At 34.3% G+C, this 16,286-nt stretch overlaps 1 protein-coding gene across 1 annotated transcript; it reads left to right on the top strand.

The window, feature by feature from the left end:
* Positions 1–2,329: 2,329 nt before the first annotated feature.
* Positions 2,330–9,245, top strand: LOC132306589 (poly(A)-specific ribonuclease PARN-like). The gene is made up of 8 exons (XM_059804036.1): positions 2,330–2,762; positions 6,447–6,577; positions 6,798–6,986; positions 7,068–7,180; positions 7,340–7,456; positions 7,535–7,649; positions 7,752–7,967; positions 8,261–9,245. Exons 1-8 carry the CDS (start codon positions 2,422–2,424, stop codon positions 8,911–8,913), a joined length of 1,875 nt encoding a protein of 624 aa, XP_059660019.1. The 5' UTR covers positions 2,330–2,421; the 3' UTR covers positions 8,914–9,245.
* The last annotated feature ends 7,041 nt before the right edge of the window (positions 9,246–16,286 follow it).

The raw sequence follows: 16,286 nt of genomic DNA, 5'->3' as shown, positions 1-16,286 counted from the left end.
ATATGTATACTGATTCTGAAATATCTCTCTCTTTCTCACATCCAAACTGATCTCCATGATCAAGTGCAACCGAGAAACAAGGCAACCAAGACATAAAGATAAAGATTTTAGAGAAGAAGAAGCTAAATGAGGACGCTTTCTGGAAAGTAAAGGATCTCCCTGTTAAAATGAGCTCTGAAGGGGAATCTGACGTTTTTTGGAAAGCAAAGGATCTCCCTGTTCAAAGAAGCTCAGAGAAGGAGAGATTCCCCCAAAAAAAATTTAGTCCGGCGAGAAGCTGAAGCTCCAATCATCCAGTTCAGCGTAATTTATACATCTTCTTTATGCACGCATTATTGCATCTTTTCAAAATCGTATTTGAGTTTCAACTTTCAATTTCTCCCTAAAAGGAAAGGTGACCTTCCCTCAAAACTCTACTATATATATACCATGCCTGAAATATCAAATAGGAAATTCCTTTCGGAAATTTGAAATTCGGTAAAGAAACTCTCCCCAAAACTCTGTTATTTATGTTTATGTATAAAAACTCTATCGGTGAAGGTCGAAGAGGCATAGCAAACAAGGAGATCTAGTCAGAAAAATCAACATATATTCTGGTAATAAGCTAAAATTTCTGAAAATGAGAAATTCCCCCAAAATATTTCTGATAGTCTGGCGAGAAGCTGAAGCTCCGATCATTATAAGTATTAGGTTGTTATTTTGAATTTCTTGTAACTTTATTCATAATGATATATCAAAGTTTATCTTATATTAGTGGTGATTTAATTTTTGTAACAGCATACAGATCAATTATTATGCTCATAGCTTATTTAAACATGTATCATGTATGAATTGCATATTACATCAACATATTTTCCTAACACATTAAAAAAATTATCTTCCATAACTTAATTTTACAAATTCTAAATTAATAATAAGAATCACAAATTTTTTCAATATATATGTAGGAAGATTTACATATTTCATCACCTACTTTTTGTATCAACATACAATATAAAAGTTGGAGAGATCAAATTATTATTATCACAACTTTTTTTTTACATGCATCATGTATGAATTACATATAATATCAACATATTTTCCTAACACATAAAAAAAAAATCAACTTCTACATCAAATTATTATTATTACAACTTTTTTAAACATGTGTCATATATGAATTGTATATAGTATCAACATATTTTCTTAACACGTTAAAAAAAATAATAATAAATAAAAATAACTTTCACAACTCAATTTCACAATTCCTAAATTAATAATAAAAATCACAAATACTTTCAACATATATGTATGAAGATTTACATATTTCATTACCTACTTTTTGTAACAGCATTCAATACAAAAGTTGAAGAGATCAAATTATTATTATTACAACTTTTTAAACATGTATCATGTATGAAGTGCATATAGCATCAACATATTTTCATAACACGTTAAAAAAATTAATTTCCACAACTCAATTTCATAATTCAAAACCTTACAATCTATATAATCAGTCAATTATTTCAAAATCTTAAAATCTCAAATAAATTTATATTTGGATACTGAACTGTACCGATACATAATCAATGTTTACTATTTGTAATTTTATTGAAAATGAATTGAATAAAATATCTTTGTATATAATATATTGTTATACGTATATTTTGTTGTAATTTTACTGAAAAAGAATGAAATAAAATATCTTTGTATATAATATATTTTTATACGTATATTTGGATACGAAACTGATATATTTTTGTATATAAGATGGGGATTTGTAATTTTACTGAAAAGGAATGGAATAAAATATTTTTGTATATAATATATTGTTATACGTATATTTGTATATAATATATATATATATATATTGTTATACATATATTTGGATATTGAACAACACCGATATATTGTTATATATAAGATTTGTATATATATTTATATATATATAATGTAAGTGTATGTTGTATAATTGAATTACGATTTGGCTGTTGTATTAGTATATCTGGTAAAAAAAAAAAAAAAAAGCATTAGTAACTTTGTTTACTAAATTGCTGAGTGGGCGCTAAGTTGGAAGTGATTAGATGATGATGTGGTAAAAAGATTGAGGTGGTTTAATCTCAACCCTTATATTCTCAATGGACCTGCTCTAGTGAGAGCTGCATTGGAGCAGATTCGGATCCATGGGAGAGTTGGACACCACACCAGCCCACTCGGTAATGCTAAAAAAATAATAATAATAATAATAGTAGTAATAATAATAATTAAATTAAATTACATTAAATTAAATTAAAAAAAAAAAAAAAAAAAAAAAAAACATTAACTTCCAAGTCTTTTTAATTGAAATTCTAATTTTCTGCCATAACCAAATACCTACGTTTATTGAGAAAAATGGCTTAGCTATCTCATTATTCGTGCCCTCTCCTAGAGGCGATTGCAGCAATGGTGCTTCGGCCTCCAATATTGCAGAGACGCTTCCTCAGCAGCAATGTTCTCAAGAACAACCACCACCACCACCACAACCAATGGACTATCAATCAAGTAACCAAATCCAATTTCACAGAGTCACTCGAACAGATCAAGAACCACATCACTCACTCCGACTTTGTGGCCGTGTCTATGCAAAAGACCGGCTCCTACTCCGCCGCTTGGCAACGACTACTGCCCTTCGACACCGCCGACACCGCCTACTTCAAGGCCAAGTACGCTGCCGAGAGGTTCCAGGTCCTTCAGTTCGCCGTTTGCCCCTTTTCCGTTAGGGCTGCAAAAGTCATAGCCCATCCGTGAGTACCCAACTCATTACGCGCCTATACAGATTAACTATCACTTCTTCAACTATATATTTATATTTGATAAGCACACTTGAACATTTATATTAGGCCTTAGTTTGGCACTGTTGTTTTCTGTAAAATGGTTTTAAATAAAAACGTGTTGTGTTGGAGAATTTGGCGAAGTACAAATGTTAAACAAAGCAAAACAAATATGCCAGTTTTCTTCAGTAGTTTATTAATGGGCATCTATTTGTTCACATTGTCTTTGCATATTTGACTGAATATACTACTTTGATTTTGTACGTTTTACTTGATTCGGATTCTTACTGCTAAGAGTGCCTGATCGTGTTTTTTGAATAAGGGTTCTATTAGAGAATGATACAAAATGAATTGTGTGTAACTGTGAGAGTTGAGGATAATTGTTTTTGCTCTAGTGGAGAAGATGGATTGACAGAAAGTATAAATTGTTATAAGAATTAGACGGAGATGGATGCTAAAAAATGGGAGGAATAGGTGGGTGACTATGTGTTGTGTGCGTCTGCATTACTTTAGATAGTTCATTTTGTGGATTAGTTAGAGATTTTTCAAATAAGGAATGGTGGTTTCGACTTGATTGCTTTGTTCCGGTTTATGTTATTGTAATTTAAAATAGCTGGATCAACAATTGTAGGAAAATATATTGTTGGAGGTCCATGCTGAAGAAAACAACTATTTTTACTTGCAAGAAAAAAAAAATTTAGGTAGGCTTTAAGGTTTGTGTTGTTGGTTTTTAGAATGATGTAGTTATATTATGACGTGATTAAATGTTAGAATGTCTTCCACGTGTTTGAAAAGTAGTAAAAGTTCATCTATCAGAGGAAATGGGAATTCTTTAAAGTCAATTATATTGAGAAGGGATCTACTTCTTCAACTGAAGAGGTAGAGGGTAAAGGATTTAGTTGTTTCTTGCAAGAAAGGTAACATATTGATTTGGAATCAAGCTCTCTCTCATTGCTGCAAGAGTTGAAAAAACAGCTTGCTTATGTTGAGAACACAGATATAACTTATTTTGAAGGAAATTGTGTGCTTGCTGGAAGCACTTGAAAGTTGAAATACATTTCTATAATTCCATATTCAACTCAGGAGAAAATGATAACCATGTCTGCATATGTCAGAAAATCTAGCTCTGAATCCCTAACCTAAAGGTATAATAAAAATTAATATTATCCTTCAAGTGTATAGATTTTTTTTTTCTTTTAGGTATGTAGTGTTGGGTTTGGGTGCCTTAAAAGCTGACTTATCTTGGATATTAAACATGCATTTCATTTTTATTTAGTGAACATTTAATAATAGAAAATATATTTGATATGATTGGCATTATTTATTTGTGTTTGCATGAGATGGGTAATAATTCTTTTGTCAGAGCAGGAATGTTTGATTAATGTGTCTGTTAAATTGAGTTTCCAATCATACATTTTTAAAATTACTGATTTTTAAATTTTTTTGTGGAAAATATGATATATGTAAAAGGTTGATTGCAGCCTTCTTATTTTTCAAAAGAGAGGTCTTGAGGAGGTAAGGTCTTTTAGTTCCCCCAAACTAGTGGATTAGTCTATTATGCTGCATGAGTCATGATGGTGAAAACCAAAGGCCTTCTAGGCAAACTGATTTAAGTTCAATCTCGAAAAGAGAAATAAAAGACAAGAAATTTTGGACACCACTCAAAGATTGTCACGACCCGCCCGCGCCGTATACATATTGTCCGCTTTGCACACTCGCCTCTCGATGCTCACGATTTTTCTCGAAACGCATCTACACAGTTAGGGGGTGTCCACACATATATGTCTCAACAACTTCTTCCCAGCGTCTTCACTAGGTTCCCTTCCCTGATGAGCTTGTGTACACCACCATTTTTGGCTGGGGATTGGCTTTGATACCATTCTGTCACAACCCGCCCACATCGTGTAGATATTGTCCGCTTTGCACTTTCCTCTTGATATTCTTAAAATGCGTCTACACACTTAGGGGTGTCCAGTTGTCCACACATATAAGTTTTAACAACTTCTCCCCCCAGACAATGTGGAACATCACAAAGATAACCTATTACACTTCTAGATTGATGTTTCAGTATTGAACGTGTGAAAAAATGTCATTTAATAACGTTTTGAAGATCAGTTTCGTTGTGTACCAATCTTCTTAAGTCGAATAGGTGAAAGTCAAGCTGATAATGGGGATGAACTATAAAATCTATCATTGATAAATTAATTTAAGTAGGAAATCCTAGCATGAGGATATTAATGAGCCCCCCGTGATGGCGGTTATAGACCAGAAAGTCACAGGGAGGCACCCTATATTTTTAAAATTTCGAATGCCTTCAAAAAGCTACCCAATATTACTTTTTGTTTAGTTTTTCCAGCTACGGTGTTGTTGTACCAAGTTTGAAGTAGGGCTTAAAATTGTAGGAAAAAATGTGAAAGGAAATGGACAAGCATAAATCTGGAAATCCCAGGACAACCAATTTATTCATTTGATTATTCAATGAATGAGTATTCAATTAACCAAAGGGTATAAAGACTGTGCGTGTGTTAATTTTAGCTCCTTCTATCTTAATCAGGTAAGGGATATACGAACCTTCATTCTGCCAACTGTTCCTTCTTACTCATTGCTTGACATGAACTTCTTGTCTCTATGATCCCATAGCTTTTGCTTCTTTTGGACTAAATCCTTATATTATCCAATTTCTGGCCCCTTTCCACTTTGCCAGCTAATTTATCAAGGATTTTTCTTTGTGCAATCACAGCTTACTTGTCTTATCTATCTTAATCATCGAAGAACCCATAGGGCTGAGGTAGGCTCTTGCAAATCTCTCGCTCCATCAACTACAATGGTTCTTATTTATCATCAGAATCTGGTTCGTTATGCAAGATCTTTCTTCTCCTACTTTCTGGGAGTTGGATTGGTTATGCTTGTGGAGCACACATGTAAACCACAATTTATTGGCTTGGTATAAATTCCCTCATTTTCAATGTGGATGTGAAAAGTGATCGTTCATTAATTATAACCACATGCAATTGACCGGAAGATATGCATATTATGGGCAACTAACAAATGATATTTCAATTGACTAACCCGCCTTTTATTTTTATTTTTTCTTTTTTCTTTCTTTTTGATTGACTAACCCATTGGAATTATATACCCCAATGAAAAAATATTGAATGTTAAATATCTAGGTCCTGTGTTTATCCCTTGTTTTGTATATTTGAAGATTTCCATTGCTGTGGAAGTTTGATCGTTCGGTTGCAGGTGGAGTAAACCAGTCAAACTAATCTCAAAAGATTAACAAATTCCAAAATCATTAAGCTTGGCTCATTTATTTCTGGAGTTAATTTTGAGCGGCCTCTAACTCTTGCTGATTGCTATCTTAGCTCGAGTATCTTGTCTTTTTTTATGTAATCGTAGTGTGCTTATTAGCTTATCGAGCCAAGTTTGAGTTGAGCTTAATGAATAAACAACCTTTAAAATATGAGCAAGGTTGGCATATTTATGTTACTAGTTGATCTCAAATGAGCCTTTAACCGCACCTTTGGCTGTTACCAGTTGATAATGTTAAAACTTAGACAGTGTAAACTAGATGACTCTTTCTTTTCATAAGTGGAAAAACAATTTGTATCATTTGCAACAATTTATAAATGACGGAATCTTCCCCTTTTTGTGCAGATACAACTTTCATTTGTTCCCTAGGGATGAGTTTAAAATAGGGATGCCTTCTTACAGTTTTTCATGTCAATCGTCTTATTTGACCACAATGGCTCAGGAAGGTTTTGATTTCAATGTCTGCATATACAGTGGTAAGTCATTTTAATTCGTTCAGTCACTGTATCTAAGATATTATATATGTGGGATCTGATATATATGTGTGTGTGTGTGTGTGTGTAAGTTTCTAGTTATCATCTTGTTCCTTACAATCTCCATTAGATAATCCATGTAGGAATCTAGTTATAGGAAAGTAAAAGTAATAATTCTCTAAGCATAGTTCTAGGGAAGTGATACAGCTTCATTTTTGGGCAGGCATATCATACTTATCCAGAGCACAGGAATCAGCTGCAAAAGATCGAATAGGGAATCCAGTGCCTAGTAATTATGTGGTGCAGCTGCCTTCTACACTTTCGGTTGCTGATACAATATTTGTAGAAAGAATTAAATCACGAGTTAAGCATTGGAGAAATGCATGTAAAGACTCAAACACAAGGAGTGAGGGTAAGGAAAATGTTGCATTACATTCTTTTATTTTCTTGATTTTCGTCCCATGTCTTCAAACTGTTTTCTGGTCATCTGCAGAGGCTTTAATCAGATCCTTAAGGAAACTCATTGTAGGAGGTGAAGAGTATGGGTCCAGGCCATGCTTGAATTTAGATGTTTGCAGTGAGCGTCAAGTGCAACTTGCACTAGAGGTATATTAATGTGCCACATATTTAGACCATATATGGTTGGATGGAATCATGGAACTTGGAAGTAATTGCAGAGCATCATTTCTAGGTTCTTATAATGGAAATTTTTATTAGGACAGCGAATTGTGTCTTTTATCTTTTAGGCTTTTCTGTTGACTGCAGATGTTGAAAGAGTTCTCTGATGATCTTGTACCTTTGTTAATCCCAACCAAGGGAGGGGGAACCCAGGCAGTTCGCATTGTTTTGACAAGCTCAAAAGAAGATAGGATTCTTTTTGAGGTACTAAGTAAGGCTTAATCATGTGTGATACTGCATGTTCAAGCCTCGGTTATATACCTGTGGTTTTAAATGTTGTAGAGGGAGCTTCAACATATGGAAGAGGAACAAAACAAGCGTGTTCGCGGCTTCCGAGAGGTGATCGATTCAATTTCCGCTTCTCAGAAGCCTGTTGTTGCCCACAACTCACTTAATGGTTTAACTCTATATGAATAATTCCTAGTCATTTTAAACTCTGCAGCCCCAACCTTTTTTCCTTGTATTACTGATTTTTTGCTCTCAAATTTTCCTCATGCAGATTTTACATTCATTCATTCAAAATTCCTCACTCCACTACCTCCAACTATGGATGAGTTCAGTAGCTCCTTGCGTTTGGTTTTCCCCCACATACTCGATGTCAACCATCTTATGAAGGAAATTGGCCCTCTGAAAAGGCTGACCAATTTGCGTGCAGCTATTTCCTGTTTAAAAGAACGATTTTTTGCGCCTATTGATTTGGAGATTCCTCATCAAGGCAAGTTTCTTACTACTTTCTCACCATATGCACAAACCATTCTAACTATTTGGTTAGAAAATTCTTTCATGGTTACTGTTCTCTTGGAGTACCCATGAAACTCGGGTCAAGTCGCAAGTAATGAGAAACCTTAGCATCCTGGTAATCCAGTTGCTCTCATTTTTGCAAAATGGAGGTTTCGCTGGCAAAGGAGATCTTTAGCAACTTGACCTTGTTTTCATGGACTTTCCATGAGGATGCCAGTAATGTCCTGGTCCATTACCAAACCTGACTTACCACTTTTTGGTTATCAGGTGAGACAAATGAAGGCAATAGACATGGCCATAATGTTCTCAGGATAAGCCAATTGTTTGCTAAACTTTGCTCGATACTAAAAATCACTCCTGAAGCTCATGAAGATGATAAAGGCCATTTGACTTCAGCCCTTGAATGCTATGCAAACATCTTCAATCCTTGCTCAACCAGTTCTGAAGATCCTATTAATGGGGATGTCATGGTTTGGACTGACAACACGAGAAAAGTTAGATGTAAGGATTTGGTTTTCTTGTGGGGATTTAGGGGTGGGATATCTGCCAGAATGCTCGAGAACCAGCTCCGTGGTTCCCATGAAGTGTTCTCTGAAGAATTTGATGTCCGATTAGTGGATAAGAGTTGTGCCATTGTTGTCTTCTGGGATCCTGGTTTCGCTGAAAGTTTCCTCGAGGCAATGAAATCTGGAGGGATTTTCTGTGAACCTTTAAGAGAGTTGATATCAGAAGGTCTAAGAGCTGCATGTTATGAGGCTTACAACAGAGTTTGTAGGTTGGGTCTGTGGGAAAAAAATTTAGCTGATGCCTTGGACAAAGCCTTGGCAGACACTGACAGCCTTTCAGAAGCTCATTCCAAGGAGGAGCAATCAGTCATCTCCTGGAACAGTGACTTGATGATTAATCTGGATGATCTGTGACGTACGATGTTCTAATTTTAATTTACAGCAAGGGCTACGATGCCTGAATCCAGGTCCGGAGTAGCAGATTCTGTTGTATTTTTTGATCCTGACATAAATTTGAGGTTCGATGGTGCCACCCGATATTAAGGGCGAGGCTGCAGTAATAGCCTCTTAGAAAGGTTGAGAGTTCATGAAAGGATTGGTTGTTGAATTGCATTTTTGGCTAGAGCAGTGATGGTGCCTCGCTGCTATTCCATCTAAATTTCACTTGTACTTTCCTGTAAAACAATCAGATATTGTTTTTTTGTAACTATTCTTTTATCTGGAAAATCAGATTTCTTTTGCTTTGATGTCAGAAACAAAATTACATTTAGACACCTTCACTCATAATGGTATTTAAGACTTTAACTAATAACCAGTCATGCCATTATATTGTTTTAACTTAAAATGGCAGGAGTCAGCAAGTTTTTAACTCAGGTGCCTTCAGTATTGGTCTTATTTACCAAAATCAAATGATTACTTAAATCGTAAACCATAAAAGCCATCCTGAGTAATTTGCGGAGTAAGATGAATGTATTGGCTAATTCATTCAAAGCCGTTCGTGTTTCTGATTCGAACCCGATCACTGCATCCCATTCTTTCGACGTGGTAGTGGTCGGTGCCGGAATCATCGGGCTGACGATCGCCCGCCAGTTACTTCTTGGGTCGGGCCTATCCATCGCTGTGGTTGACGCAGTCGTGCCGTGCTCTGGTGTGCTACAGGTGCAGGTACGCTCTACATCTGTTTGGTTGATGAGAAAATTTAGGACAGGAAGGAAACTAGAATCTTGAATCATTCATAACTCCCCATAAGTGGAGTGATCTCATATTAAAAAGTGAAACTGCATCCCACGAAGTGTTTGAGGTTTTGCTCGATAGATCAACTTAGCTTTGTAATCTAAGATGAGCAACGATCTTTCAGCCAAAAACTCACTTTGAGTTCCATAATCTAAATTTATTACCTACTAATTGTAAATAGTTTTTCCGTAGTTCCTGCCATATACAGGCATAGACATCAATACATGTAAGCATTGACACCTTTTCTGCCGTATGTCGAACTGTCATCTATTACTGTAGACAACTCACGTGACAATATATATATATATATATATATATAAACTGCATTAGGTAAGTGGCATACTAGTTTGTTTTGGTATTAATCCATACTATAATTTCTGACTCCATCAATTAAGTGGCATATTAGTTTGTTGGGTCTGATTATGTGGCTATATGTTGCAAATACAGATAAAAAAAAACTCCTTGATTTTTATGTTACTCAAAGAATAGTGATACACTGCTCATATGGTTTGAATTTTTATAAGATATATTATTGTTCCTGTTCTTTTCAGCAAATCAAGACAGTTTGTGGTTACTAGATAATTGATGTTCAATGTAGGGACACTCTTCGTTAAACATGGCATTAGCTCCTGTAGATAGATGCGAAGTGCTCTTGTTGTTCTGATCAAATGATGTAAAATAAAAATAAAAATTATGACCAAGTGAAAAAATATGACTTGGACGATGAGGGGGTGTGAATTTGTCCGAAGACATTATTTTATATTCATTCTACATTTGTTTCAACATCAATATTATCGGGAACAGGTGTTTTGCCTTAAAGGCATTTAGTTGCTTATGAAATGTTGAAACAGATTTTTTGTTTTTGATAAGTACATATGTGTATAAGAAAGCGTCAAAAAAGAGACTTTTGGAAAACAGACTTTAGGGAAAATAAAAGTTAGTTTGGAAACCTGAACATCCTTGCATTATTTATTTATTTTTATTTTTTCCATTGGTCAATTTTTATCCTACACTTGGGACTCATGTGCTAGACAGTACTTGTATACATATGTATATATACCAATACATGGCTTTAGAGTAGGTCCAATGGTGAGTGATCCGGCGTTGTTGGGCCAATTTTGAAGACTGGGTTGCTCCAATGGACTCTTCAAAAAGTGGGCCCCATTAAGACAATCTTGATCCAAGTAGCCAAAAACCAAGATTGGTTTAACGAATTGCGGGCCTGACATGCGGGCCCGCATCAGTTTTCTTTTTCTTTTTAAATTCTGGCCCAAACAGTGTTTTAGCCCAGAACACTGTTTGGTAAGGCCTGTTTGGCTGAAAAAAAGGAAAAAATTTTAGTTTTTTTGCTGCTTTTGATCTTTTTTTTTTTTTTTCCTCAAAATAATTGAACCAAAGAGCCATTAAGGCACTATTTGGCTGACACAAACAATGACTTAAATGCTTTTTTAGGCAAAAAAAAGTTTAAAAAAATAGATAAAAGTGCTTTTTAAAAAAAAGAAAAATTGCTTTTTAAAATATTCCTAGTAACATATAGCCGTTTTAGGCACTGTTTGGCTGACCCAAACAGTGCCTTAATGGCTATATTGGTACAAAAACCTATTTTTTGATTTTTTTTTTTTTTTTTGAAAAAAGTCATTATATATATATATATATATATTTATTTATTTTTAAAAAAAAAAAAATCTTTCATTTTTCCTCTATAAATACATCAAACCCTACTATTATTCACCTCATATCTAACCCATCTTCTCTAGTTTTCAACCTACAATTACAACCACAAAGTTATTTTCTCAATCTTTTAGTTATATTTTTTACTCAAGTTTAATTCCATGAATCCTCCATCACCATATTACAACTACAATTCCCAATTCAACCAATCAAATCATAATTTTGATCCCTTCTTATTTGTTGGAGAAGAATCTCAATTTGTTGAGATAAATCTCAATTGCCGTCTCATCAACCTTCTCAAGTTTCCAACATTCCTACTGAAGTGCCACAATCCATTAACTCCCAACCTCCCAGAAAGCAAAGGGCTATTCGGCCTCCTAATTGGTCCACGGTTGAAGATGGGGCTTTATGTTATGCGTGGATGGCCATTAGCACTAATGCGGTCATCGGTTCAGACCAACAAAAGGTAGCGTTATGGATCCGAATTCAAGACAATTTTGAGCAACACGTTAGTGGTGTCGGTACACCCAAAAGAAATCATATCGCCTGCTTGAATCGTTGGTCCATTATGCAACAAATGATTACCAAATTTTCTGGATGTATGGCCTAGATCGAAATAATTCACGTCCTCCTATATTTTCTCGGATTAACCATTAAATAAAAGTGAATTATTTTGTTATTAAAGCTGATGTGGTAAATTCTTATTAGAACATACAATGGGTGAGTAGGGTGAAGCTACTCACCAGTGAGTTGCTAAGTATTATCCTTATTTAAATAGGAAAAGGGATACGTTGGAAACACCTAGATGACACGGCTTAGTGTTGGAATTTGCTAAGTATTATCCTTATTTAAATAGGAAAAGGGATACGCTGGAAACACCTAGATGACACGGCTTAGTGTTGGAATTTTATTTATTTATTTATTTATATTTTTTTTTTGCCTTTGCTAACAGATAGAAGAAGATGATATCTGTATGGGTGGGTATATATATATATTCAATCTCTCTATATATAATACGCAAAGGAAAAAGTCATGGAGAATATTCAAGATTCAAATCATGGTACAAAATATAAACTGATACAATATAACCAAAGCTACAGACTTGTTATCCTTTGCCAATATCGTGTTCTATGTCACCTTCGTTCAATCTGAAGTTTTTGTGGACAAGACTTGAAATTTCCAGTGAGAGATCTGAAGAAATGTGAAGAGATAGGAGCAAGAGAAAATAACGGCCGGAAGAGAGAGGGCCAGGCGTGCGTTAAAGAGAGAAATGAGGAAGAGAGAGAAGATAAGATTACATTCTTATCCCCATATATCACTTGTTTGGTCACAAAGCTAAGTTTATAAAGGTGTCTCGTAGTTGAATGAAATTTGAACTTTTGTACCCTTAAATTTTTGAAAATAAATATAAAATATTTAGCGATATTTATTTAAATGGGTTATGGATGGAGGGGACCTCCAACTATGGATGAGTTCAGTAGCTCCTTGCAATTGGTTTTCCCCCAAATACTCGATGTCAACCATCTTATGAAGGAAAGTGGCCCTCTGACCAATTTGCGTGCAGCTATTTCCTATTTAAAAGAACGATTTTTTGCGCCTATTGATTTGGAAATTCCTCATCAAGGCAAGTTCTCTTACTACTTTCTCACGCACATATACATATACCATTCTAACTATTTGCTTAGAAAATTCTTTCATGTTTACTGCTCTTGCCCATGAAACTCAGGTCAAGTCGCAAGTAATGAGAAACCTTAGCATCCTGCTAATCCAGTCGCTCTCATTTTTGCAGACATTGACAACCTTTCAGAAGCTCATTCCAAGGAGGAGCAATCAGAGATCTACTGGAACAGTGACTTTATGATTAATTTGGATGATCTGTGACTTATAATGTTCTAATTTTAATTTAAAGCAAGGGCTTCCAGGTGCGAAGTAGTAGATTCTGTTAGTCTTTTTGATCCTGACATAAATTTGAGGTTTGATGGTGCCATCCGATATTTAGGCTTCGTTTGGATACGGAGGAGGGAAAAGAAAAGAAAGGATTAGAAGAGAAAAGAAAAGAAAGGAAAGGATAACTATAATGTTTGGATAAATAAGAGAGAAAAGAAAGGAAAATATAATATTCTTGTTTGGATAAAACAGAGGAGAGAGAAAAAAAAAAGGAAATGATAATAATGAAATTACTGTATTACCCTTTTGTAGATTTTGATAAGTAATATATGTATGTATGTAAGATTTTTATACCACATTTTCTCATCTCTTCATAAACAACAGCCTTATGATACAAGAAACCTATTCGCGTGTGGACATAAAAAATTAAAAAATTGAAAAAACCTGCATTGCAAAGCTCTGAAGAGCTTGGAAGGCAAGTCAATTAATGAGATACAAAGCTCGGATAAATAAATTGATTGCAGCAAGAAGGATGTAATAACCATACCAGCAATATTATATATATAATAAACTGATTATACACACATACTTTGCAATATTATATATATAATACTGAGCATGAACTTGAAATGAAATAAAGAGCAGCAGATCAAGTCCAAGAGGATCACAGAGCATCTAACATGAAATTTTGGGTCTTCGAAAGGAAAATGGAAATAGATAAACAAAAGCAGATTAATTTGTTTGTAGGATTAAAAAAAAAAAAAAAATTACTAATTTCTTCCAAAATTTTCTCATTTTGTGGTGAAAAAAAAAAAAAAATGAAGAAGAAGAAGAAGTTAATACAATACCAAGAAAGAACATCAAAGCACGTTACTGCAAATCCTAGAAAACCCATCTTTGATTCCAATCTTATCTCTTTTCTTGGCCTTTCAATGGATTAAAATGTTCAGATTTTCTTTAGTAGTACTAACACGAAGAAGAGACTTAAACAGAAAACGCAAGAGAAGAGGAGCGGCGCTTGCAGATGCGAGAGAAGAGGACTTGAGACGCTGCTGCCCTATTGTATATAGAAATTGGAAGGTTAATTCTGTCTTTGTCATCCTTTCCCCTCAAATCATCTCAAATCTTCTTAACTTTGAAAGGATTTGTTTTTACTGTGCAGAAGGGATTTGGAGGGATAGCCTATCCCTCCAAATCCTTCCCAATAATTTCTTTTCTTCTCAATTCCCTCCAACCAAACACACTTAATTCTATCATTCCCTTTCTTTTCTCTCCAAATCTCTCCAATTCCCTCAATCCAAACGAGGCCTAAGGGCGATGCTGTAGTAATGGGCTCTTAGAAAGGTTGAGAGTTCATGAAAGGATTGGTTGTTGAATTGCATTTTTGGGTAGAGCAGCAGTGATGGTGCGTCACTGCTACTCCATCTAAATTTCACATGTACTTTTTGTAAAACAATAGGATATTCTTTTGTCTGGAAAATTAGATTTCTTTTGCTTTGATGTCGGAAACAAAACTATATTCAGACACCTCCACTAATAATGGTCTTTAGGACTTTAAATAGTAACTAGGGGTTAAGTGCAAAAAATATTCTTAAAGTATGCTTACGGTACATATCATATTCTTCACGTGCAAAAAACACCTTTAAAATTTCAATTTGGTGCAAATAAGTACCTTTGACAAATTTAAACTTTAAGTTAACTAAATTACCCTTACTGAACCATTTTATAAAATATATAAAAATAATAATTTTGTAAAATAATCGAAAAATACACTATTGGAGGATGTCCATCGTGTGCAAAAAACAACCCTAAAGTTTCAATTTGGTCCAAATAGGTCAATCTGACAAATTTAAACCATAATTTGACTAAATTACCCTTACTGAATCATTTTATAAAATCATCGAAAATGACATTATTAGAGGATGCCGGCGATGGACAAGTAAAAATGAAAATATAAAATAAAAATAAAAACTGAAATAAAGTGCAAACTAAAGAAAACAAATTTTAAACTAAAGAAAACAATTTTTTTTTTCAAATTAACTAGTGCTTACTGATATTGGGAATTATTATTTTTTGTTTAACAGTGTTGGTACGAAATAAAGAAAAAAAAAATTAATAGAAAAGAGTAAACTGAAACTCAAAAAATTCAAATCCTTATTCTATAAATTATTAAAGTTAAAAAAATAAAAATTGTTTAGAGATATATATAGGAAAAAAAGTTTTTAAAAATATATATATAATATAATGTTCACATATCACCTCTATACTATCAGATTAGTAGCATATATACCCCTTTGGACATTTTTGAAAGAGTAAAGGGGCAAAACGGGTATTATAGCACTAATTTATGTTAGAGGTGGTATTTTGCATAACATGAAAAGATTATAAGTGTTTTTTGTACATTTTTTTAAATAAGGGGTAAAAGTGCTACGCGGAATATACTTTAGGGGTGTTTTTTACACTTATCCCTATTAACTAGCCATGTCATTATATGGTTTTAACTTAAATGGCAGGAGTCAAGACAAGTCTTTAACTCAGGTGCTCTTTAGTATTGGTCTTATTAACTGAAGTCAAACGATTTCTTAAATCATCAACCATAAAAAGCCATCCTGAGTAATTTGCAGTGTAAGAGGAACTCATTGCCTAGGACATGTGGCGCGAGGAAACCTGCATGTGCTCGATGGTAGACGGGGATGGTCAAAGAGGCTCGATACCACGAGAAAGTATATAATATCTCAGCACTCGATACTAGGAGAAAGTATATAACATTTCGACATTGAGAATAATAATATGATTAATATCCCTGGTACACAAGAAATAGGGAGTTTTCAAAATAAGTATGATTGTGCATTGGGCAGGGATACCACTTGTAAAATAACCTTGGTACGGCATATTTTTGGTTGAATGTTGTTGGTGCATTGGACGGGGACACCACCTGTTACCTATATTTTCACATTGAATAAATGGGTTTTTTGCATGATCCATTGTCAAACCCA

This window comes from Cornus florida, unplaced genomic scaffold (genome assembly GCF_030987335.1).
Source record: "Cornus florida cultivar Cherokee Brave unplaced genomic scaffold, ASM3098733v1 CherokeeBrave_3.0.0_Hap2_Chr05, whole genome shotgun sequence".
Classification (NCBI taxonomy): domain Eukaryota; kingdom Viridiplantae; phylum Streptophyta; class Magnoliopsida; order Cornales; family Cornaceae; genus Cornus; species Cornus florida.
Note: the sequence above shows the minus strand (reverse complement) of the source record. Positions and strands in the feature narration are given on the sequence as shown.